Genomic DNA, 26,008 nt, shown 5'->3' on the forward strand with positions numbered 1-26,008 from the left:
TAAATCATCTGTTTCTCAACCGATTTTAAAATTTCCAATTTTTGAAAGCTTATAAAATTTCCTATTGAAAAATATATATTACTACTGTTAGGTATCAGCTTTGATACGTTTTTTCATCACACTAAAAACACTCTAACTTTGCGATTAAAGTAATAAAAACCCGTTGTTAAAAATAGAAGTTTTTTTCTCTATATTTACCGTTGTAAAATTAATTTTCGAAGTGACACAGAAAAACTAAAGGCATATTCGTCATCTGTGGGCTCCCACAAACCAGAATTGAAACATTAGAGCAAGTGTGTATTTTTGCCCTTTAATAGCATTTATTGAATCGTAAATTTGTTGCTAATAAAAAGACGTACTTTCAGGATGGAAAAATGCGATATAGTTGTACCATGTATGAAATTTAATGCCGATATGACCATAATAAAATTAACTCTCACATTAACAGAACCGTGCTGGCATGTTTGTTATGGATACCGTAGTTATTTTGTTGTTGCAGGATTAATTCCATATTTTTTGTTTTTATAAAAATGAAAACTTCGGTATAAGCAAACAACTTTATACATTTCACTTTTGCTCTGAAATGCGAATATTGCAAGACCGTAAACATCTTCAATCGCGCATTTTGTGATTTATTACAGGTGCAGCTTGGTGCATGAGCAATTCTAACATTAGCTCAAGGTCGAATTATTATAAATATTTTCTTTCTTTTTATTGATGTTTCGCAATACACATACATCGCAATACAAAACGAAACAAAAGTGCAATAGTTACAATACATGACGATGGTAGTAATGCTACTCTAGTTTTAAATAAATATTATAATATGTTTATTGCGAAGCTTGGTATGTTTGCGTTAGACAAGGATACGCTTTATGTCATAAATTCCTTGGAACGTCGGAGCTCGTCACGCTTATTCGCTAGTCCCGCTGCCTCTGCTGGGAAATTTGGTCTTACTTCAGGTATTCGATCAGCAGGTATACAGCGAGCGGCTGCAGCTTTGATGTTGTCCCGGAAAATCCTTTCTGCTACCCGAACATCAGAAGGGTTGAGCCGTTCTCTGAAACGAAGGTTGGTAAACCCTCTGAACACAGGCCAGTGGAATTTCCGATGGTTAAGGAAAGTGCGGCGTTCAGGAGTTATGAAATCGGGCGATCTGCTTATGGAGACGATTATCGGGAGATGGTCTGAGCCAAGAGAAATAACGGACCAGTTGACACAATGGTTAAATCTGGCGAATTGTGACACTCTCCTCCTATTCAGGGGGTTACATAGTAACTCGATGCAAAAGTTCGAACAAGTCGAAAGTTGTATTCGATCTGAATTTGAACTCTTACTATGTAACAGTTTCGGATCGAGTAAAAAGTGCTGCAACAAAATGGATTTATTTTGGCAGTACTTTCGAGCGTATTATTCAAAATTGGCAGCATTTACAATAAATAAAATAAAATATCGAAAAAAAAAAAAACAAACAAAACTCAAAAATTAAAAAGAATTAGGTTTCACTCGTCTCAAAAAATGGATTCGTTAGCTGCCTTTTGCCAACAGTGGATGTGCCGTCATAGAATTGAGTATTGTCTGAAATTGGCTTTGCTTTACAGGATATATTCCATTTTTCAAATATATCTGCCTATTTGGTGATATCACGATACAGTCCGCATGATTTGACGTACAGAAATTTGGCACAATAATTTGTATTGTGTCGGTATCGGTACACGTTTTTGTTCAGCCCCTATATATGATACTTTTCAACGGAATTGTTCAAAATATGGTATAAAAAGTATCCCTGTTTATATATAGCGCCCATATAACGGTACCGACTTATATTCCTCATTTTTTACGATTTAGGCTACATTTTCTATCGGATTTATTTAATATTCGTTATTTGAACGTTCGTTTTCGAACATTGTCCATATTGGTCCACGGTTTCTATATAACGATACTGACCGATATTTTGCATTTCGATGACATAAGCCACATTTTCCACATAATTGTTACACATGAGGTATTTAACACTTACAAAACATAACAAACCTATATGGGTTTTTCGTTTTGGTATGGCCCCCATATAACGGTTCAACCCACTTTATTATTTATAGAATACGTTAGCTAATGGTTTAATACCCTCGAAAGTTCGTTTGAATTTCAACAACTTTTTTCCCGTTTTTTATTCGTATCGGTTAGCTAAATATCAAACGAGTAGAAATAAATTCGAAGTAAATAGTGATTCAAATCCGAAAGTAGAGTATGATTATACTATACTCGGATATGGCAATCCGAAAGTAGGAAATGGGTTTGCGAATTCGAGTTAGTTGGTAGGAAAAATTCGTATCCGAAATATTTTACTTTCGAATCGAGTTACATAGTGGTGGGGCCATCCTCGTTTACCATGCAAAATGTGGAGCAGTCAATCTGCTCTGCTAACGCTGATCCCCTCTGGTATTACCTAGGATGGAATGTACAACTCATGGTGGGCATTGAAATCCCCTAGTACCAGGCGGTTATTGCCTTCCAAAAGTTGGCTTTGCTTAATAAGTAACAGGTATTAACCGGCGGGATATACACATTACGCACATCTACCTCGGCAGTTCCACACTTGACTGCTACCCCCATACATTCCATGTATGGGTCACTAGAACAGAATGGTGTAAGAGGAACTCTAATCCCCCACCTCCACTTCTAGTGCTATCTTTCCTCAATACGTTGTAACTATTGCAACGTTATAAACTACAATTTTCATTGAGCTTGGTTTCCTGTGCCACTGCGATCTTAATATTCCTCCGATTCATAAAATCTCACTATCTCATCAATTGTGCCTCGGAGTGCGAGGTACGAGGTCGTGGACTCAATGCAAAGGTGTTGTGGGTCAATGCTTCTTAATAAAACAATATACAAATCTGAACGGATTTTAATATAATTTGACTAATTTTACTTTTACACCAAATTCCGTCAAACCTTGCATATGTAATTGAAATCGGGGGTACATGCCGTATTTGATGCATCAAAATGGCGAAATCGGTCGAGACATATATGTATATATGGGAGTTAAATCCAAATCTTAACCGATTTCTAATTAATATGTCAAATTTATTATTGTAAGCAAGTTCCGCCACACTTTCTGAATTTCATTGGAATGGGACATACATATCGTGTTTGGTACATAGCATACACGAAATCGGCCGAAATATATCCCAAAATGGTGGAGAAGGGTGGTCACATTGTTAAAATTGATATTGACCATGAAAATGGTGGTATGAAATTAGACGAAAATTTCTTGGTTGGTTTTGGCAAAGAACCCTATGGACCCACATTGCCTCATAAAATGTTTTTAGTGTACAAAATGTTCCTCGACACAATGGAACCGTTCCCAGAGTCCTAAGACTATTAGTTTCCGAGATATTTGCGATCGTTTGAAGTTGAAGAACACTAGTCAATTTTCAGGAAAGTTTCCCACTTATGGAAATGAAGACTGTTATCTCTTTGTTTAAATAAAAAACAACTAATATTAGAAATGCTTTTAGAGTAAAAAATTTTCCTCGACACAATGGAACCATTCCCAGAGCCCTAAGTCTATTAGTTTCCCAGATATTTTCGATCGTTTGGAGTTGAAGGGCACTAGTCAATTTTCAGGAAAATTTCCAACTTCTTGAAATGAACGCTGCTATCTCTTTGTTTAAATAAAATACAGCTAATATTAGAACTATTTTTAGTGTAAAAAATTTTCCTCGACACAATGGAACTATTCCCAGAGTCCTAAGTCTATTAGTTTCCGAGATATTTGCGATAGTTTGAAGTTGAATGACACCAGTCAATTTTCAGGAAAATTTCCAACTTCTTGAAATGAACGCTGCTATCTCTTTGTTTAAATAAAATACAACTAATATTAGAACTATTTTTAGTGTAAAAATGTTCCTCGACACAATGGAACCATTTCCAGAGTCCTAAGTCTATTAGTTTCCGAGATATTGGCGATAGTTTGAAGTTGAATGACACCAGTCAATTTTCAGGAAAATTTCCAACTTCTTGAAATGAACGCTGCTATCTCTTTGTTTAAATAAAATACAGCTAATATTAGAACTATTTTTAGTGTAAAAAATTTTCCTGGACACAATGGAACCATTCAAAGAGTCCGGACATACATATCTCGTTGGGTGCATCAAATATGTAAAGTCGGACGAAAATATATATTGGAGCTATATCCAAACCTGAAGCCATTTGAATATAATTAGACAAACTTATTTTTGTACAAAATTTAGTCACTCATTACAAATTTCATTGGAATCGACATACGTATGGTGTTTGGTGCACCAAATAAACGAAATCGGTCGAAAATATATCTATGGGAGCTATATCCAAATCTGTACCTATTTCAATATAATTTGGCAAATGTATGTTCGGTTAAAATTCCGTCAATCATTCCAAATTACATTGGAATCGAACAAACATATCGTGTTTGGTGTATCAAATAAACGAAATCGGTCGAAAATATATATGGGAGCTATATCGAAGTCTGAACCAATCTCAATATAATTAGGCAAACAAATGTTTTAGACAAATTCCATCACACATTCATCATTTTATTGAAATTAGAGGCACACAGCGTGTTTAATGCATCAAAAAATGAAATCGACGGAAATATATATGGGAACTGTATCTAAATCTGAACCGATTTCAATATATTTTGGCAAAATGATTTTTGTTTCGAATTCCGCAACGCATTTCAAATTTGGAGATTGTATCTGTAATCGATCAATAGATATGTACATACAAATAGATATGTACATACAAAATCGGTACCTCCGATTCCTCAAAAAATTTCGATTTTGTATGTATGCATGTTCCTTCGATTTCATTTCTTGATGCATTAAACACGCTGTGTGCCTCTAATTTCAATAAAATGATGAATGTGTGATGGAATTTGTCTAAAACATTTGTTTGCCTAATTATATTGAGATTGGTTCAGACTTCGATATAGCTCCCATATATATTTTCGACCGATTTCGTTTATTTGATACACCAAACACGATATGTTTGTTCGATTCCAATGTAATTTGGAATGATTGACGGAATTTAAACCGAACATACATTTGCCAAATTATATTGAAATCGGTACAGATTTGGATATAGCTCCCATAGATATATTTTCGACCGATTTCGTTTATTTGGTGCACCAAACACCATACGTATGTCGATTCCAATGAAATTTGTAATGAGTGACTAAATTTTGTACAAAAATAAGTTTGTCTAATTATATTCAAATGGCTTCAGATTTGGATATAGCTCCAATATATATTTTCGGCCGACTTTACATATTTGATGCACCCAACGAGATATGTATGTCCGGACTCTTTGAATGGTTCCATTGTGTCGAGGAACATTTTTTACACTAAAAATAGTTCTAATATTAGTTGTATTTTATTTAAACAAAGAGATAGCAGCGTTCATTTCAAGAAGTTGGAAATTTTCCTGAAAATTGACTGGTGTCATTCAACTTCAAACGATCGCAAATATCTCGGAAACTAATAGACTTAGGACTCTGGGAATAGTTCCATTGTGTCGAGGAAAATTGTTTACACTAAAAATAGTTCTAATATTAGCTGTATTTTATTTAAACAAAGAGATAGCAGCGTTCATTTCAAGAAGTTGGAAATTTTCCTGAAAATTGACTAGTGCCCTTCAACTTCAAACGATCGCAAATATCTCGGAAACTAATAGACTTAGGACTCTGGGAATGGTTCCATTGTGTCGAGGAACATTTTTACACTAAAAATAGTTCTAATATTAGCTGTATTTTATTTAAACAAAGAGATAGCAGCGTTCATTTCAAGAAGTTGGAAATTTTCCTGAAAATTGACTGGTGTCATTCAACTTCAAACGATCGCAAATATCTCGGAAACTAATAGACTTAGGACTCTGGGAATGGTTCCATTGTGTCGAGGAACACTTTTACACTAAAAATAGTACTAATATTAGTTGTATTTTATTTAAACAAAGAGATAGCAGCGTTCATTTCAAGAAGTTGGAAATTTTCCTGAAAATTGACTGGTGTCATTCAACTTCAAACTATCGCAAATATCTCGGAAACTAATAGACTTAGGACTCTGGGAATAGTTCCATTGTGTCGAGGAAAATTTTTTACACTAAAAATAGTTCTAATATTAGCTGTATTTTATTTAAACAACGAGATAGCAGCGTTCATTTCAAGAAGTTGGAAATTTTCCTGAAAATTGACTAGTGCCCTTCAACTCCAAACGATCGCAAATTTCCAAAAAATATATATATATATATGTATATATATATATCTAAGTTTATCTAAGTCTCTAACGCTGTCATACACAGAACGTCAACCAATGATATTGCCGTATTCTAGCCGATTTGTTCGTATGCTTGCAGAATTTGTTCACGCGTTTTCCATCTATGGTGAAAATCAGTTGGTGCTTCGTATACTTCGTATCGATTCCTCGGGGCTATACCAAAATGTAGACCTACATGGCCCATTTTCAATACTAAAAGTCCTATACTTGGTGGGGTCTAAAATGTATATTTCGAGGTGTTACAAACGGAATGACAAACTTAATACTATGGTGGATGGTATAAAATGTTTCAATAAGTAAAACTATCATATTAAATAAACAATATTACCTGCTAGTTTCAATGATCTTTCAATGGTCATATTTTGTTTGGGCTAAAAAGGTAAGCGTGATTGGGTTGAATAGGTAAATGCTACAACGGGACCAACAAATTTTGACATACAACAAATTAACCACCAATGGCCATCGTATCTACTTTAGTATTAAAAAAGTGATTCATTCAATAAAAATACCATAGAAAATACGTCGTTTTAACTGTTTCTGTGAAATATATCTTTAATATTATAATGCCGCCTTTTAATAAGTTAAATACTTTGAGGAAACTGGCACAGTATAATATCTGCAATGAATCGGAATTTTGGTTTGAACAATAATGGCATTTAATTAAAAAATAAGAGAACTAAAAACTTATATTAAAGTGCGATAAAAGGAATGACGTTTGTTGTATATGTGAATTGTTTGCGGATTAAAAACTTAAAATATATGTGTCGCAAAAAAAGGATATTATTCCAATCTATGAAGAATATTGTGATCGTCCCTTAGAATGTGGGTATATACCATCGGTTTGCTTTTTTTGTTACGTAACACTAAGCTTCGAGAAAAAATCTGCAGATTGTTCTGATGGATTTCGTTTGCTGAGCCGGTTATTTGGCTTCCACTACGTGTACATAGTCCATATAATTGCTATTTCTGTTTAACTAAGACAAGTGAATATCGTTTCAAAATAAGACAATGTATAGAGTACGCAAATGTTGATAGTGTAATAAAGACAGTACCGCGTAAGAAAAACGACGTTGTTCCGAAACCGGTTATAGCTGTATCACCAAGTTCAACTGAATCTGAAGCATCCCAAAGTACACTTGGAATCCCCATATCAGAATATGCCGCTTCCGAAGGAGAATAAGGAAAACCACACTTGATATCCCAAGGGAATTTCGAAAAGACAAAAAAAGACAAACTGGAGTAACTTAAGCAGTAGAACTATTTCCAAGAAAATATAAGCATTACATTTCAAAGCACCACTTTTCAACGAAAGCACTGGAAATAGTAATTTGGCCTACTGCAATGATGTGAACAAATTGTTGGAGCAACTTGGATATAGTCATGTACCACAGGATTGGTGATTATTTATTGATGGATCAACAAAAAGTAATATAAATAATTTTATATATTTTATTTTTTGTTTACATATATTTATCTTCTATAGCCAGGCAAAATGATGGATTGCTCCCTTCTGTACCATTGTCTTACCCCACTCAAATCAAGGAATCGTATGACAGCATGTCTGTAATACTAACTGCTATAGATTACAGTACGCATAAATAGCTAATAGTGTTTGATTTGAAAGTGTTGACAATGCTGTACGGCTTACAAGGTGGCAACACAAAGTATCCTTGCTATTTCTGTGAATGGGACAGCCGGGACTTTTCCAAACATTACATTCAAAACATTACATACAGTTTTTGGAAGAACTCGTAAAAGATTTCAACATGGCTTTTGGTGATTATCTCGCTGAATACAACCCCAAGGTACATGGTCCTTATGACCCAGCTCGCTATTATGGCAAAGCTGATGTTCCCTTCGGTCAAGTAAAATTGGGTGAATTGGGAGCCTGGTTTGCTGGGATTGCTGGTGCCTTCAGTCGTGTCTGGTGGCGTTGGAATCACAAGTACGTTCAACCCAAACGTGCTGGAATTGCTCCATTCCTGCAACTCACTGCTGCCGCTATGACATTCTTCTATGCCATCAACTACGGCAAGATGAGACACCACAGAAGATACAAATACCATTAAACTGGACGCCTCTGTCGAGAACTTTGCAACACAACTTTTCCCACGTTCGACATGGGATAAAGTGAGTTCTGAATTCGTATTGCATTGTGTTATTCCGAATAACTGTCATCAGCTGATGTTTTTATCGTATTCAAATGTTTAAAAAATAAATCATAAAATTCTTATAGAAGAAAAATAATTAAAAAACTAAAATAAAAATGAATAGTTTTTATTGTTAAAAAAAAGGCTAGAAACCGCGTTCAATGGTGATTGTTGGTGGGAACAAGATCATAAATATCCCATTAATCGATCCAAAAGACATCATTTTACCTATATTGCACATAAAGTTGGGATTAATAAAGCAATTCGTGAAAGCTCTAGATAAAAATCGACCAAAGTTCAAATGTCTTGAGCAGGAAAATTAAAAGAAGGTAAGATATATATTATGAACGCATGTACAGTAAACACGAGTTTAATTTTAAATCAGCATGTATGGGGACCAACAACCCCAAATAGGGGAATTGGTAAAAAATGACAATTTCATACCCCAAATGAAACCGGAAGAAAAAAATGCATGGATTGATTTTGTTTTAGTATGCAAACATTTTCTCAGAAATAAAAAAGTGAATATTATGAACATGTAGTGAACCATATGCTGTCTGCCTACCATGCAATTGGTAGTGAAATGTCTATAAAATTGCACTATCTGCATTTTTCAATTTGAAGTTTATAAAAGGCAAAGAAATACAAAGTATCTATATATATAAAAGGAAGTTGTGTTAGTTACTACGCTTATAACTTAAGAACCGCTGGACAGATTTTAACGATTCAAACAAATTCGGAATTGTCTCTTTTCCGAAAAGGATAATATCCAAAAAAATCGCGTAAAAATGTGATATATTAACATTTTCATTTTGACTTTTGAAATGTACAATAGTAATGTTTTATTTTGCATGATTTTTTTCCATTTTGACTTACTTTTTTCTAATGTACATTTGTAGTGTTTTTTATATTTTATTTTTGAATTCGAATATTAATACCAATTTATTTAATTGACTTGATTTCTTGAGAACTGAAATTGATGACGGGTTACATGGAAGTGTAGTACCGAATTATGTGGTGGCGAAACGGAATAGATGATATCGAAATAATTTAACGCGGTCACACCAAAGTTAGAAGATAATAACCTTTTTAAAATCGCTAAAAAAAATTACGAAAAAAGAGATATCATTACAAAAATTCTCAAAACGGGAAAATATCGAAAAAAATGTCCAATGGAATTGAATTTTAAAATAAAAGTACATTCTATTGACAATCTTTGTAAGGATCTTTAAACAGTTGCTGTAAAAAATCAGCGAACAAGTTGAAGATTTTTTCAATTTGTTATTATTCTTTTGTCATTTTTTTTTTTCAATTTGTATTATCACATTGAATTCAGTGGATTTTTTGTGAACGAAATAAAGAATAATTTTTCACTATATACAATTTTTCACCAAAAAATGAAATAAGTGCGAAATACGATTGTAACTAACATCTACCTTTTAACTCCAGGGCCTACATCGTGCTTCAGCTGGAAGATGCGCAGACATTTAAACAAACAAAAATGACCGAAAAAGACTAATGGGGCTCATTTCAAAGCGTGGACCTACTTCTTACATGTGACAATAATCCGTCCAATGAGAGCTCAAAATGCAAAAATTTTTGGGACTACAATCAGTAAAGTACCAAATATAAAGGGTGCAAAATAGTAGAGCGAATGGGACTTTTAGTAAGAAAAGGATTTCTATCCTTCCAAAAATTCTTCCCGAACATTTAAGATACCTTAAATCGCTTTTGCATGACCTGCAATATGATATATGATATCGATCATAAATAACCATTGTATGATTTAAGCTATTTTTGAAGTCTTCGTCATTTTCTTCTATTTTTGGCCCTTATTTGGCATCTTTGTTTCTAAGGGAGTAGAAAATTCTCGGAGTAGGGCCCATATTGGTCTTGACCACTAAAAAATTGTATTTATGCTACCCTGGCGTAAGGAACCATCGTACAGATAATTGCCACATAGAAATTTATTCATGTAAAGTCCCCACATTGGAGTATCCCAAGTCCACTTTCACATCTAATGTGTGGTCAGAAAAGAAAATTTTTTATTCTATTGAATTTGTAACCCCCAAGAGAATATTGGTTGGGAACGTAGATATAGATGTACATCCCAAATCAAATAAATTGTGAAAAACAAGAACAAATTATAAATATAAGAAAGTAGCACGGGACCGAATATTTGTTGAATCGTCATTGAATTATACTATGATGAAAAATATGGACTTTATGGCGTCTCCAATTTACAATTTAAATGACAAATAAAATTAGTTCCCATCTTACGGTAATTGGAGTAAAATAGTAATTATATTTGATTATCCTGAAATCAGTCTGCCCTCAATTATGAGATGGATAAAATTATTTTTACTTATTTAAATCACGTGAATTTTTTTCAGTTTGACATGCTATGTTGTTCTGCTATATTTTCGATTTGGCCTCTATTTGTCATCTTGGATTATAAGGGGTGAAGAAAGTTTTCAATGTAGGTCGATGTTTCGCAGTAGTGCCCATATGAAGGTACTTCCTGATTTTACCTTATTTCAAAGGATTTGGCTAAAAATGTGTATTTGGGGGGGTGAAAATCGTACACAAAAATTTCAACATATCTACAAATTTTAGAATTTTCTCCATGTAATAGTACCCCCACAAGTCCACCTTTTGGCGGACTTATGAGAACTCTAATGCACAATCTGAGGTGTTAATGGGTTTAAAAAAGTAATTAACTTTGGCTATTCTTAAATCATTCAGCCCTCAATTATGAGGTGTACAAAATACAGTAAATTCCAAATTACTGCTCATTTGACTAAAAACTAAAAATTAATCGACCAGTACATGAACACTTATAACAGTCATATCTTTGAATAATTATGCTTTGACAAATATGCATAATAGACTAAAACTACGGGCCGGCAACGCGGACAGGGTCAGCTAGTATATATATAAATGTAAGTTGTGTTAGTTACTACGTTTATAACTTAAGAACCGCTGGACTGATTTTAACGATTCACACAAATTCGGAGTTGTCTCCTCTCCGAAAAGGATAATATCCAAAAAAATCGCGTAAAAACGTGATATATTAACATTTTCATTTTGACTTTTCAAATGTACAACAGTAATGTTTTATTTTGCATGATTTTTTTCCATTTTGACTTATTTTTTCTAATGTACATTTGTAGTGTTTTTTTATATTTTTTATTTTTGAATTCGAATATTAATACCAATTTATTTAATTGACTTGATTTCTTGAGAACTAAAATTGATGGCGGGTTACATGGAAGTGTAGTACCGAATTATGTGGTGGCGAAACGGAATAGATGATATCGAAATAATTTAACGCGGTCATACCAACGTTAAAAGATACTTTTTCAAAATCGCTAAAAAATCATGAAAAAAAGATCTCATTGCAAAAATTCTCGAATCTGGAAAAAATTAAAAAAAAAAAAATTTCAATGGAATCGAATTTTAAAGTAATAGTACACTCTATTGACAAACTTTGTAAGGATCTTTAAACATTTGCTGTAAAAATCAGCGAACAAGTTGAAGATTTTTTCAATTTGTTATTCTTTTTTTTGTCATTTTTTTTTTCAATTTGTATTATCATATTGAATTCAGTGGATTTTTTGTGAACCAAATAAAGAATAATTTTTCACTAAAAAAATGAAATAAGTGCGAAATAGGATGTTGACTGACATCTACCTTTCAACTCCAGGGCCTACATCGAACACATTTAAACTCATTTCAAAGCGTGACAATGATCCGTCCAATGAGAGCTCAAAATGCAAAATTCTTTGGGAGAATAATTAGTAAAATACCAAATATAAAAGGTGCAAGATAGTAGAGCGAATGGGACTTTTAGTAAGAAAAGGTTTTATATCCTTCCAGAAATTCTTCCCAAATATTCAAAATACCTAAAATCGTTTTGCATAACTCACGGATAAGGAAACAACCCGATTTCATACTTATATAACCATCTATGATTTAAGCTATTTTTGGGGTCTTGGCCACTTTTTTCATTTTTTGACCCTTATTTGACATTTTTGTTTCCAAGGGGGTAGAGAACCTCTTCGCATAAAATTTGAAATTTTCAGAGTAGGGCCCATATTGGTATTGACCACATTCATCAATTGATTTGGCTAAAAAAATTTATATATGCCACCCTAGGGTAGGGAACCATCATACAGATAATTGCCACATAGGAATTAATTTAAGTAAAGTCCCCACATTGGAGTATCCCCAAGTCCACTTTCACATCTAATGTGTGGTCAGAAAAGAAAATTTTGTATTCTATTGAATTTGTAACCCCCAAAAGAATATTGGTTGGGAACGTAGATTTGGGATGTGCATCTATATGAAATAAATTGTGGAAACATGAACAAATTACAAATATAACAAAGTAGCACGGGACCGAATATTTGTTGAATCATCATTGAATTATACCATGATGAAAATATGGACTTTAAGGGGTCTCCAACTTACAATTTAAATGACAAATAAAATTAAATCCCATCTTATCATTCTGCCCTCAATTATGAGGTGGATAAAACTATTTTTACTTATTTAAATCACGCGAAAAGCTATGACATGCTATATTGTTGTGCTATATTTTTGATTTGGCCTCTATTTGTCATCTTGGATTATAAGGGGTTGAAGAAAGTTTTCAATGTAGGTCGATGTTTCGGAGTATAAAGAAAGTACCTCCTAATTTAACCATATTTCAAAGAATTTGGCTAATAATGTTTATTAGTGGGGGGGGAGGTTGAAAATCTTACTGCTCATTTGACTGAAAGATTTTGCTACGATTTTTACCATATTAAAAATTAATTTGATCCGTTATATGGCGATAAGATTGATATATACTTTTTAATAGATTTGTATAGCACATCCACATAGTTGAAGCCCACGGTTTAAATATTGAAGCCCACAGCTTAAAAATGGGTACAGGTATTTTAAAACACTTTAAATCGACATGTACGTGAACATTTATATCAGTCATATCTGTGGATAATTATGCTTGGGAAAATGTGCATAATAGACAAAAAGTACGGGCCGGCAACGCGGACCGGGCCAGCTAGTTTTTAATAAGGAACTAAAAATTTAAAACATAAAAAAATATAAATCATCTGTTTCTCAACCGATTTTAAAATTTCCAGTTTTTGAAAGCTTATAAAATTTCCTATTGAAAAATATATATTACTACTGTTAGGTATCAGCTTTGATACGTTTTTTCTTCACACTAAAACCACTCTAACTTTGCGATTAAAGTAATAAAAACCCGTTGTTAAAAATATAAGTTTTTTTTCTCTATATTTACCGTTGTAAAATTAATTTTCGAAGTGACACAGAAAAACTAAAGGCATATTCGTCATCTGTGGGCTCCCACAAACCAGAATTGAAACATTAGAGCAAGTGTGTATTTTTGCCCTTTAATAGCATTTATTGAATCGTAAATTTGTTGCTAATAAAAAGACGTACTTTCAGGATGGAAAAATGCGATATAGTTGTACCATGTATGAAATTTAATGCCGATATGACCATAATAAAATTAACTCTCACATTAACAGAACCGTGCTGGCATGTTTGTTATGGATACCGTAGTTATTTTGTTGTTGCAGGATTAATTCCATATTTTTTGTTTTTATAAAAATGAAAACTTCGGTATAAGCAAACAACTTTATACATTTCACTTTTGCTCTGAAATGCGAATATTGCAAGACCGTAAACATCTTCAATCGCGCATTTTGTGATTTAGCTTGGTGCATGAGCAATTCTAACATTAGCTCAAGGTCGAATTATTATAAATATTTTCTTTCTTTTTATTGATGTTTCGCAATACACATACATCGCAATACAAAACGAAACAAAAGTGCAATAGTTACAATACATGACGATGGTAATAATGCTACTCTAGTTTTAAATAAATATTATAATATGTTTATTGCGAAGCTTGGTATGTTTGCGTTAGACAAGGATACGCTTTATGTCATAAATTCCTTGGAACGTCGGAGCTCGTCACGCTTATTCGCTAGTCCCGCTGCCTCTGCTGGGAAATTTGGTCTTACTTCAGGTATTCGATCAGCAGGTATACAGCGAGCGGCTGCAGCTTTGATGTTGTCCCGGAAAATCCTTTCTGCTACCCGAACATCAGAAGGGTTGAGCCGTTCTCTGAAACGAAGGTTGGTAAACCCTCTGGCGATCTGCTTATGGAGACGATTATCGGGAGATGGTCTGAGCCAAGAGAAATAACGGACCAGTTGACACAATGGTTAAATCTGGCGAATTGTGACACTCTCCTCCTATTCAGGGGGTTACATAGTAACTCGATGCAAAAGTTCGAACAAGTCGAAAGTTGTATTCGATCTGAATTTGAACTCTTACTATGTAACAGTTTCGGATCGAGTAAAAAGTGCTGCAACAAAATGGATTTATTTTGGCAGTACTTTCGAGCGTATTATTCAAAATTGGCAGCATTTACAATAAATAAAATAAAATATCGAAAAAAAAAAAAAACAAACAAAACTCAAAAATTAAAAAGAATTAGGTGTCACTCGTCTCAAAAAATGGATTCGTTAGCTGCCTTTTGCCAACAGTGGATGTGCCGTCATAGAATTGAGTATTGTCTGAAATTGGCTTTGCTTTACAGGATATATTCCATTTTTCAAATATATCTGCCTATTTGGTGATATCACGATACAGTCCGCATGATTTGACGTACAGAAATTTGGCACAATAATTTGTATTGTGTCGGTATCGGTACACGTTTTTGTTCAGCCCCTATATATGATACTTTTCAACGGAATTGTTCAAAATATGGTATAAAAAGTATCCCTGTTTATATATAGCGCCCATATAACGGTACCGACTTATATTCCTCATTTTTTACGATTTAGGCTACATTTTCTATCGGATTTATTTAATATTCGTTATTTGAACGTTCGTTTTCGAACATTGTCCATATTGGTCCACGGTTTCTATATAACGATACTGACCGATATTTTGCATTTCGATGACATAAGCCACATTTTCCACATAATTGTTACACATGAGGTATTTAACACTTACAAAACATAACAAACCTATATGGGTTTTTCGTTTTGGTATGGCCCCCATATAACGGTTCAACCCACTTTATTATTTATAGAATACGTTAGCTAATGGTTTAATACCCTCGAAAGTTCGTTTGAATTTCAACAACTTTTTTCCCGTTTTTTATTCGTATCGGTTAGCTAAATATCAAACGAGTAGAAAGTAGAGTATGATTATACTATACTCGGATATGGCAATCCGAAAGTAGGAAATGGGTTTGCGAATTCGAGTTAGTTGGTAGGAAAAATTCGTATCCGAAATATTTTACTTTCGAATCGAGTTACATAGTGGTGGGGCCATCCTCGTTTACCATGCAAAATGTGGAGCAGTCAATCTGCTCTGCTAACGCTGATCCCCTCTGGTATTACCTAGGATGGAATGTACAACTCATGGTGGGCATTGAAATCCCCTAGTACCAGGCGGTTATTGCCTTCCAAAAGTTGGCTTTGCTTAATAAGTAACAGGTATTAACCGGCGGGATATACACATTACGCACATCTACCTCGGCAGTTCCACACTTGACTGCTACCCCCATACATTCCATGTATGGGTCACTAGAACAGAATGGTGTAAGAGGAACTCTAATCCCCCACCTCCACTTCTAGTGCTATCTTTCCTCAATACGTTGTAACTATTGCAACGTTATAAACTACAATTTTCATTGAGCTTGGTTTCCTGTGCCACTGCGATCTTAATATTCCTCCGATTCATAAAATCTCACTATCTCATCAATTGTGCCTCGGAGTGCGAGGTACGAGGTCGTGGACTCAATGCAAAGGTGTTGTGGGTCATTGCTTCTTAATAAAACAATATACAAATCTGAACGGATTTTAATATAATTTGACTAATTTTACTTTTACACCAAATTCCGTCAAACCTTGCATATGTAATTGAAATCGGGGGTACATACCGTATTTGATGCATCAAAATGGCGAAATCGGTCGAGACATATATGTATATATGGGAGTTAAATCCAAATCTTAACCGATTTCTAATTAATATGTCAAATTTATTATTGTAAGCAAGTTCCGCCACACTTTCTGAATTTCATTGGAATGGGACATACATATCGTGTTTGGTACATAGCATACACGAAATCGGCCGAAATATATCCCAAAATGGTGGAGAAGGGTGGTCACATTGTTAAAATTGATATTGACCATGAAAATGGGGGTATGAAATTAGACGAAAATTTCTTGGTTGGTTTTGGCAAAGAACCCTATGGACCCACATTGCCTCATAAAATGTTTTTATTGTACAAAATGTTCCTCGACACAATGGAACCGTTCCCAGAGTCCTAAGACTATTAGTATCCGAGATATTTGCGATCGTTTGAAGTTGAAGAACACTAGTCAATTTTCAGGAAAGTTTCCCACTTATGGAAATGAAGACTGTTATCTCTTTGTTTAAATAAAAAACAACTAATATTAGAAATGCTTTTAGAGTAAAAAATTTTCCTCGACACAATGGAACCATTCCCAGAGCCCTAAGTCTATTAGTTTCCCAGATATTTTCGATCGTTTGGAGTTGAAGGGCACTAGTCAATTTTCAGGAAAATTTCCAACTTCTTGAAATGAACGCTGCTATCTCTTTGTTTAAATAAAATACAGCTAATATTAGAACTATTTTTAGTGTAAAAAATTTTCCTCGACACAATGGAACTATTCCCAGAGTCCTAAGTCTATTAGTTTCCGAGATATTTGCGATAGTTTGAAGTTGAATGACACCAGTCAATTTTCAAGAAAATTTCCAACTTCTTGAAATGAACACTGCTATCTCTTTGTTTAAATAAAATACAACTAATATTAGAACTATTTTTAGTGTAAAAATGTTCCTCGACACAATGGAACCATTTCCAGAGTCCTAAGTCTATTAGTTTCCGAGATATTGGCGATAGTTTGAAGTTGAATGACACCAGTAAATTTTCAGGAAAATTTCCAACTTCTTGAAATGAAAATACAGCTAATATTAGAACTATTTTTAGTGTAAAAAATTTTCCTGGACACAATGGAACCATTCAAAGAGTCCGGACATACATATCTCGTTGGGTGCATCAAATATGTAAAGTCGGCCGAAAATATATATTGGAGCTATATCCAAATCTGAAGCCATTTGAATATAATTAGACAAACTTATTTTTGTACAAAATTTAGTCACTCATTACCAAATAAACGAAATCGGTCGAAAATATATCTATGGGAGCTATATCCAAATCTGTACCTATTTCAATATAATTTGGCAAATGTATGTTCGGTTAAAATTCCGTCAATCATTCCAAATTACATTGGAATCGAACAAACATATCGTGCTTGGTGTATCAAATAAACGAAATCGGTCGAAAATATATATGGGAGCTATATCGAAGTCTGAACCAATCTCAATATAATTAGGCAAACAAATGTTTTAGACAAATTCCATCACACATTCATCATTTTATTGAAATTAGAGGCACACAGCGTGTTTAATGCATCAAAAAATGAAATCGACGGAAATATATATGGGAACTGTATCTAAATCTGAACCGATTTCAATATATTTTGGCAAAATGATTTTTGTTTCGAATTCCGTAACGCATTTCAAATTTGGAGATTGTATCTGTAATCGATCAATAGATATGTACATACAAAATCGAAATTTTTTGAGGTACCTCCGATTCCTCAAATTTTCGATTTTGTATGTATGTATGTTTCGTCGATTTCATTTCTTGATGCATTAAACACGCTGTGTGCCTCTAATTTCAATAAAATGATGAATGTGTGATGGAATTTGTCTAAAACATTTGTTTGCCTAATTATATTGAGATTGGTTCAGACTTCGATATAGCTCCCATATATATTTTCGACCGATTTCGAGATATGTATGTCCGGACTCTTTGAATGGTTCCATTGTGTCGAGGAACATTTTTTACACTAAAAATAGTTCTAATATTAGTTGTATTTTATTTAAACAAAGAGATAGCAGCGTTCATTTCAAGAAGTTGGAAATTTTCCTGAAAATTTACTGGTGTCATTCAACTTCAAACGATCGCAAATATCTCGGAAACTAATAGACTTAGGACTCTGGGAATAGTTCCATTGTGTCGAGGAAAATTGTTTACACTAAAAATAGTTCTAATATTAGCTGTATTTTATTTAAACAAAGAGATAGCAGCGTTCATTTCAAGAAGTTGGAAATTTTCCTGAAAATTGACTAGTGCCATTCAACTTCAAACGATCGCAAATATCTCGGAAACTAATAGACTTAGGACTCTGGGAATGGTTCCATTGTGTCGAGGAACATTTTTACACTAAAAATAGTTCTAATATTAGCTGTATTTTATTTAAACAAAGAGATAGCAGCGTTCATTTCAAGAAGTTGGAAATTTTCCTGAAAATTGACTGGTGTCATTCAACTTCAAACGATCGCAAATATCTCGGAAACTAATAGACTTAGGACTCTGGGAATGGTTCCATTGTGTCGAGGAACACTTTTACACTAAAAATAGTACTAATATTAGTTGTATTTTATTTAAACAAAGAGATAGCAGCGTTCATTTCAAGAAGTTGAAAATTTTCCTGAAAATTGACTGGTGTCATTCAACTTCAAACTATCGCAAATATCTCGGAAACTAATAGACTTAGGACTCTGGGAATAGTTCCATTGTGTCGAGGAAAATTTTTTACACTAAAAATAGTTCTAATATTAGCTGTATTTTATTTAAACAAAGAGATAGCAGCGTTCATTTCAAGAAGTTGGAAATTTTCCTGAAAAATGACTAGTGCCCTTCAACTCCAAACGATCGCAAATTTCCAAAAAATATATATATATGTATATATATATATATATATATATATATATATATATATATATATATATATATATATATATATATATATATATATATATACATATATATTTCCATTGTGTATATATATGTACATATATATATATATATATACATATATATATATATAGATATATATATATATATATATATATATATATATATATACATATATATATTTATTTATATGAAAGCCTTATCGCCTAGACCATTGAACACAGTCCTTCCAGTTGCTTCCACATCCACTAGCGCTAATCCTAGAGTAATAAATATTAAAGCCTTCCATACATCTCAAATTGAAATGTCTTGTCACTTAGGAGTTTTATGTCCACCTCCCTCTCTCATCGACCCAGGTTCAGAGGCTTCTTTCATCACAGAAAATCTACAAAAGTGCCTTAAGTTGCCCACCCAGTCTATCTCTGCCACAGTTTCTACTGTAAATGGTTCAACATACGCCTTCCGATCAGTTTTCGATTTGATTTTTCCTTAATTGCCGAAATTCGCGCGTTCGTTCTTCCAAAAAAAATCTGTAAATCTCCCATCATTCCCCTCAGCTCAGACATCACTCCTCGTTTATCTAATCTTCGCTCTGCTGATGATCATCCCTTTAATTCTAGACCTGTCGATTTGTTGTTAGGTATAGATCTGTATCCGCTGATTTTGATGGAAGGGACGCAAATTAATGTTCTGGGATCATTTTTAGCCCAAAACACGGTCTTGTAGATCTTCGAAGACTTTGTAGAGTTTTATTCTACGTTCTTTATTCTTACAATAACTGTTACTCGTCACACGTTTGCCTCTACTACTTTAGAATCCTCTGAAATAAATGCTGCTAAACTTCGCCTGTCCAATATTGCTCAAATACGATTTTGCTGAGGAGTATAAATGGTAGATTAGTTTCCATTACTTTCGAAAGGTTCACTCCTTCTACTTAAACCTTGTTTAGACCAAGCCGATATCATGCGTCTTAATGGCCGTTTATCTAAGTCTCTAACGCTGTCATACACAGAACGTCAACCAATGATATTGCCGTATTCTAGCCGATTTGTTCGTATGCTTGCAGAATTTGTTCACGCGTTTTCCATCTATGGTGAAAATCAGTTGGTGCTTCGTATACTTCGTATCGATTCCTCGGGGCTATACCAAAATGTAGACCTACATGGCCCATTTTCAATACTAAAAGTCCTATACTTGGTGGGGTCTAAAATGTATATTTCGAGGTGTTACAAACGGAATGACAAACTTAATACTATGGTGGATGGTATAAAATGTTTCAATAAGTAAAACTATCATATTAAATAAACAATATTACCTGCTAGTTTCAATGATCTTTCAATGGTCATATTTTGTTTGGGCTAAAAAGGTAAGCGTGATTGGGTTGAATAGGTAAATGCTACAACGGGACCAACAAATTTTGACATACAACAAATTAACCACCAATGGCCATCGTATCTACTTTAGTATTAAAAAAGTGATTCATTCAATAAAAATACCATAGAAAATACGTCGTTTTAACTGTTTCTGTGAAATATATCTTTAATATTATAATGCCGCCTTTTAATAAGTTAAATACTTTGAGGAAACTGGCACAGTATAATATCTGCAATGAATCGGAATTTTGGTTTGAACAATAATGGCATTTAATTAAAAAATAAGAGAACTAAAAACTTATATTAATGTGCGATAAAAGGAATAACTTTTGTTGTATATGTGAATTGTTTGCGGATTAAAAACTTAAAATATATGTGTCGCAAAAAAAGGATATTATTCCAATCTATGAAGAATATTGTGATCGTCCCTTAGAATGTGGGTATATACCATCGGTTTGCTTTTTTTGTTACGTAACACTAAGCTTCGAGAAAAAATCTGCAGATTGTTCTGATGGATTTCGTTTGCTGAGCCGGTTATTTGGCTTCCACTACGTGTACATAGTCCATATAATTGCTATTTCTGTTTAACTAAGACAAGTGAATATCGTTTCAAAATAAGACAATGTATAGAGTACGCAAATGTTGATAGTGTAATAAAGACAGTACCGCGTAAGAAAAACGACGTTGTTCCGAAACCGGTTATAGCTGTATCACCAAGTTCAACTGAATCTGAAGCATCCCAAAGTCCACTTGGAATCCCCATATCAGAATATGCCGCTTCCGAAGGAGAATAAGGAAAACCACACTTGATATCCCAAGGGAATTTCGAAAAGACAAAAAAAGACAAACTGGAGTAACTTAAGCAGTAGAACTATTTCCAAGAAAATATAAGCATTACATTTCAAAGCACCACTTTTCAACGAAAGCACTGGAAATAGTAATTTGGCCTACTGCAATGATGTGAACAAATTGTTGGAGCAACTTGGATATAGTCATGTACCACAGGATTGGTGATTATTTATTGATGGATCAACAAAAAGTAATATAAATAATTTTATATATTTTATTTTTTGTTTACATATATTTATCTTCTATAGCCAGGCAAAATGATGGATTGCTCCCTTCTGTACCATTGTCTTACCCCACTCAAATCAAGGAATCGTATGACAGTATGTCTGTAATACTAACTGCTATAGATTACAGTACGCATAAATAGCTAATAGTGTTTGATTTGAAAGTGTTGACAATGCTGTACGGCTTACAAGGTGGCAACACAAAGTATCCTTGCTATTTCTGTGAATGGGACAGTCGGGACTTTTCCAAACATTACATTCAAAACATTACATACAGTTTTTGGAAGAACTCGTAAAAGATTTCAACATGGCTTTTGGTGATTATCTCGCTGAATACAACCCCAAGGTACATGGTCCTTATGAACCAGCTCGCTATTATGGCAAAGCTGATGTTCCCTTCGGTCAAGTAAAATTGGGTGAATTGGGAGCCTGGTTCGGTCGTCGCAACAAGACCCCCAGTGCCATTGCTGGTGCCTTCAGTCGTGTCTGGTGGCGTTGGAATCACAAGTACGTTCAACCCAAACGTGCTGGAATTGCTCCATTCCTGCAACTCACTGCTGCCGCTATGACATTCTTCTATGCCATCAACTACGGCAAGATGAGACACCACAGAAGATACAAATACCATTAAACTGGACGCCTCTGTCGAGAACTTTGCAACACAACTTTTCCCACGTTTGACATGGGATAAAGTGAGTTCTGAATTCGTATTGCATTGTGTTATTCCGAATAACTGTCATCAGCTGATGTTTTTATCGTATTCAAATGTTTAAAAAATAAATCATAAAATTCTTATAGAAGAAAAATAATTAAAAAACTAAAATAAAAATGAATAGTTTTTATTGTTAAAAAAAAGGCTAGAAACCGCGTTCAATGGTGATTGTTGGTGGGAACAAGATCATAAATATCCCATTAATCGATCCAAAAGACATCATTTTACCTATATTGCACATAAAGTTGGGATTAATAAAGCAATTCGTGAAAGCTCTAGATAAAAATCGACCAAAGTTCAAATGTCTTGAGCAGGAAAATTAAAAGAAGGTAAGATATATATTATGAACGCATGTACAGTAAACACGAATTTAATTTTAAATCAGCATGTATGGGGACCAACAACCCCAAATAGGGGAATTGGTAAAAAATGACAATTTCATACCCCAAATGAAACCGGAAGAAAAAAATGCATGGATTGATTTTGTTTTAGTATGCAAACATTTTCTCAGAAATAAAAAAAGTGAATATTATGAACATTTAGTGAACCATATACTGTCTGCCTACCATGCAATTGGTAGTAAAATGTCTATAAAATTGCACTATCTGCATTTTTCAATTTGAAGTTTATAAAAGGCAAAGAAATACAAAGTATTTTTAATAAGGAACTAAAAATTTAAAACATAAAAAAAATATAAATCATCTGTTTCTCAACCGATTTTAAAATTTCCAGTTTTTGAAAGCTTATAAAATTTCCTATTGAAAAATATATATTACTACTGTTAGGTATCAGCTTTGATACGTTTTTTCTTCACACTAAAACCACTCTAACTTTGCGATTAAAGTAATAAAAACCCGTTGTTAAAAATATAAGTTTTTTTTTTCTCTATATTTACCGTTGTAAAATTAATTTTCGAAGTGACACAGAAAAAACTAAAGGCATATTCGTCATCTGTGGGCTCCCACAAACCAGAATTGAAACATTAGAGCAAGTGTGTATTTTTGCCCTTTAATAGCATTTATTGAATCGTAAATTTGTTGCTAATAAAAAGACGTACTTTCAGGATGGAAAAATGCGATATAGTTGTACCATGTATGAAATTTAATGCCGATATGACCATAATAAAATTAACTCTCACATTAACAGAACCGTGTTGGCATGTTTGTTATGGATACCGTAGTTATTTTGTTGTTGCAGGATTAATTCCATATTTTTTGTTTTTATAAAAATGAAAACTTCGGTATAAGCAAACAACTTTATACATTTCACTTTTGCTCTGAAATGCGAATATTGCAAGACCGTAAACATCTTCAATCGCGCATTTTGTGATTTATTACAGGTGCAGCTTGGTGCATGAGCAATTCTAACATTAGCTCAAGGTCGAATTATTATAAATATTTTCTTTCTTTTATTGATGTTTCGCAATACACATACATCGCAATACAAAACGAAACAAAAGTGCAATAGTTACAATACATGACGATGGTAGTAATGCTACTCTAGTTTTAAATAAATATTATAATATGTTTATTGCGAAGCTTGGTATGTTTGCGTTAGACAAGGATACGCTTTATGTCATAAATTCCTACTATTTTACAATACAAATGCATAAATGGAAGCCGCTTTGAAACGAAATGCATCCAGTAGAGACGATTTCCCAAGATGGTTGAAACTCACAGCTATTTTGCGACCTACTTTACAGTAGATAATACACAATAAGGGTGTAAGAAGTGGTTTTCCCTGCCTCACCCCCTGCTTTTGTAAATACCACTATGCATATTTAGTACAGCTACCCGTAACAACTCAACGCTTATATTGGACATTTATGTGAAGAATATCAGATCAACTATGACACTTTTTTGAATGTATATTAAGGCTTTGGGGCTATAGTTCTGCACTGGAGAACAACGAGAATCGTACTGTACCGCAGTCGGGGCACTACTAATCGTAGTGTACCACATATGTGTTTTTTCCAATTTGTGAGAAAAATTAGATGTTTGATGTTTTTGATAATGCACAAATTACTAATACAATTCAATATTATGAAAATGAAAGATTTATTTTATTTGTCATGCATGATTAGATTGGTTGCGAAATTGAAGATAGTGAAAAGATATGAGAATAGGTAGAAAGATTAAAAAGGATGGGTAAGGTAATGGGTTATATGCAGATAATTTACCTGATATTTTGTGGTACCGAAAAGCAATGAATGTAGGTGCAAAAAACGAATTTTTTTACAAAGTATGAATGAGTGTTTAATGTCAGTTTTATGATTTCGGTGTAGATAAAACTAAACCACAGGTACTACTTAAAGATAGGTCCTGATAACTAGAATATAGTTTATCATAATTTCGCATCGGAGTACAGGTATTTTTTACAATATATGTAAATATATATGCCAATGTCCTGTCCGTTACGTTTAGTACGTTTTTTATTTCTTCTTTAATTTCCACTTATACAAACAGTGATTCTCATATCGAATTTTGTATAATTTAATTCTTTAAATTCTTTCAATACAATCATTTTATTCATTACAATGCTATTATACCAAAAAATCAAACATCTAATATTTTTTCCATTTCATAAAAAGCTCATTGATGCCAGTACATTTTTTATGGTGGTGCATGAGGTACTCTACGTTTTTTAGTGCTCCGACTCCGATGCACTACGATCATCGTTGTGTTCCGGTGCAGTATCACTAAAATATTTTTTAGTGGTTGCGTACCGGTACACTACAGCTAAAATTTTTTTACAGCTGGTCATACAATAAAGCTAGTCATACAATAAATAATACAATCATATGCAAGCTGGCTCTGCCTGAAATGACAGTTCGGTTGTAAACAAACAAACAAAATCATATTCCCAGTGATAGTGTTCGAATTATTTGTGTTCTTAAAAAAATGAATATTTCTGTGCGCCTATGCTTTATGGATGATGCATAGGAGTTTCAAAATCTACCACGAAGACATTTCAGAGATGATTCGAATTTGTTTGAAATACCTAACAACCAGTAAGTTTGATTGAGTTTTTACATTTTTGAAATAATAAAAAATATATTTTCCTAGCTTTGCGGCCAATTTTTGTGTGTCGAAGGAAGTACTCCGGTCTCTTTTTGATATTCTAGAAGATAAATGGGTTCCCGGTTGCAGAACAACCCAAATACGGCCGATTTAAAACTTGGCACAAATCTGTATATAAACAAGTTAAAAAGCTGTAAGTTCGGCCAGGCCGAGCTTTGAATACCTTCCAACAGTTGGAATGAATTTGGAAATTAAAAAAAAAAAAAATAAAATCCTTGAAAACTCTGTTAGAATTTTAAAATACCGAATATAGCCGTTATATTGGGGTCTATACGACGTGGACCTACATAAGCATTGTTTGTCATAAGCCATTATCATATTCAAATTCGCAACTTGAAATAAACGGTGAATAATGTAGCTAAAATCATCAAAATACTGTACTGTACTGAGTACTGTGGGGCCTACA

At 33.6% G+C, this 26,008-nt stretch overlaps 3 protein-coding genes across 3 annotated transcripts in view; 2 read left to right on the plus strand and 1 right to left on the minus strand.

Annotated features, from left to right (window-relative positions):
• Positions 1–26,008, minus strand: part of LOC101893497 (dmX-like protein 2) — a gene marked incomplete in the record, with an annotated part of 462,308 nt that overhangs the window by 251,900 nt on the left and 184,400 nt on the right.
• On the plus strand, positions 8,052–8,581 carry LOC131802661 (putative ATP synthase subunit f, mitochondrial). Its single transcript, XM_059123051.1, has one exon. The coding sequence runs from the start codon at positions 8,081–8,083 to the stop codon at positions 8,381–8,383; it is 303 nt and encodes a 100-aa protein (XP_058979034.1). The 5' UTR covers positions 8,052–8,080; the 3' UTR covers positions 8,384–8,581.
• Positions 22,076–22,639, plus strand: LOC101895345 (putative ATP synthase subunit f, mitochondrial). Its single transcript, XM_005175321.4, has one exon. It carries the CDS (start codon positions 22,118–22,120, stop codon positions 22,439–22,441), a length of 324 nt encoding a protein of 107 aa, XP_005175378.3. The 5' UTR covers positions 22,076–22,117; the 3' UTR covers positions 22,442–22,639.

This window comes from Musca domestica, unplaced genomic scaffold (genome assembly GCF_030504385.1).
Source record: "Musca domestica strain aabys unplaced genomic scaffold, Musca_domestica.polishedcontigs.V.1.1 22, whole genome shotgun sequence".
NCBI classification, from domain to species: domain Eukaryota; kingdom Metazoa; phylum Arthropoda; class Insecta; order Diptera; family Muscidae; genus Musca; species Musca domestica.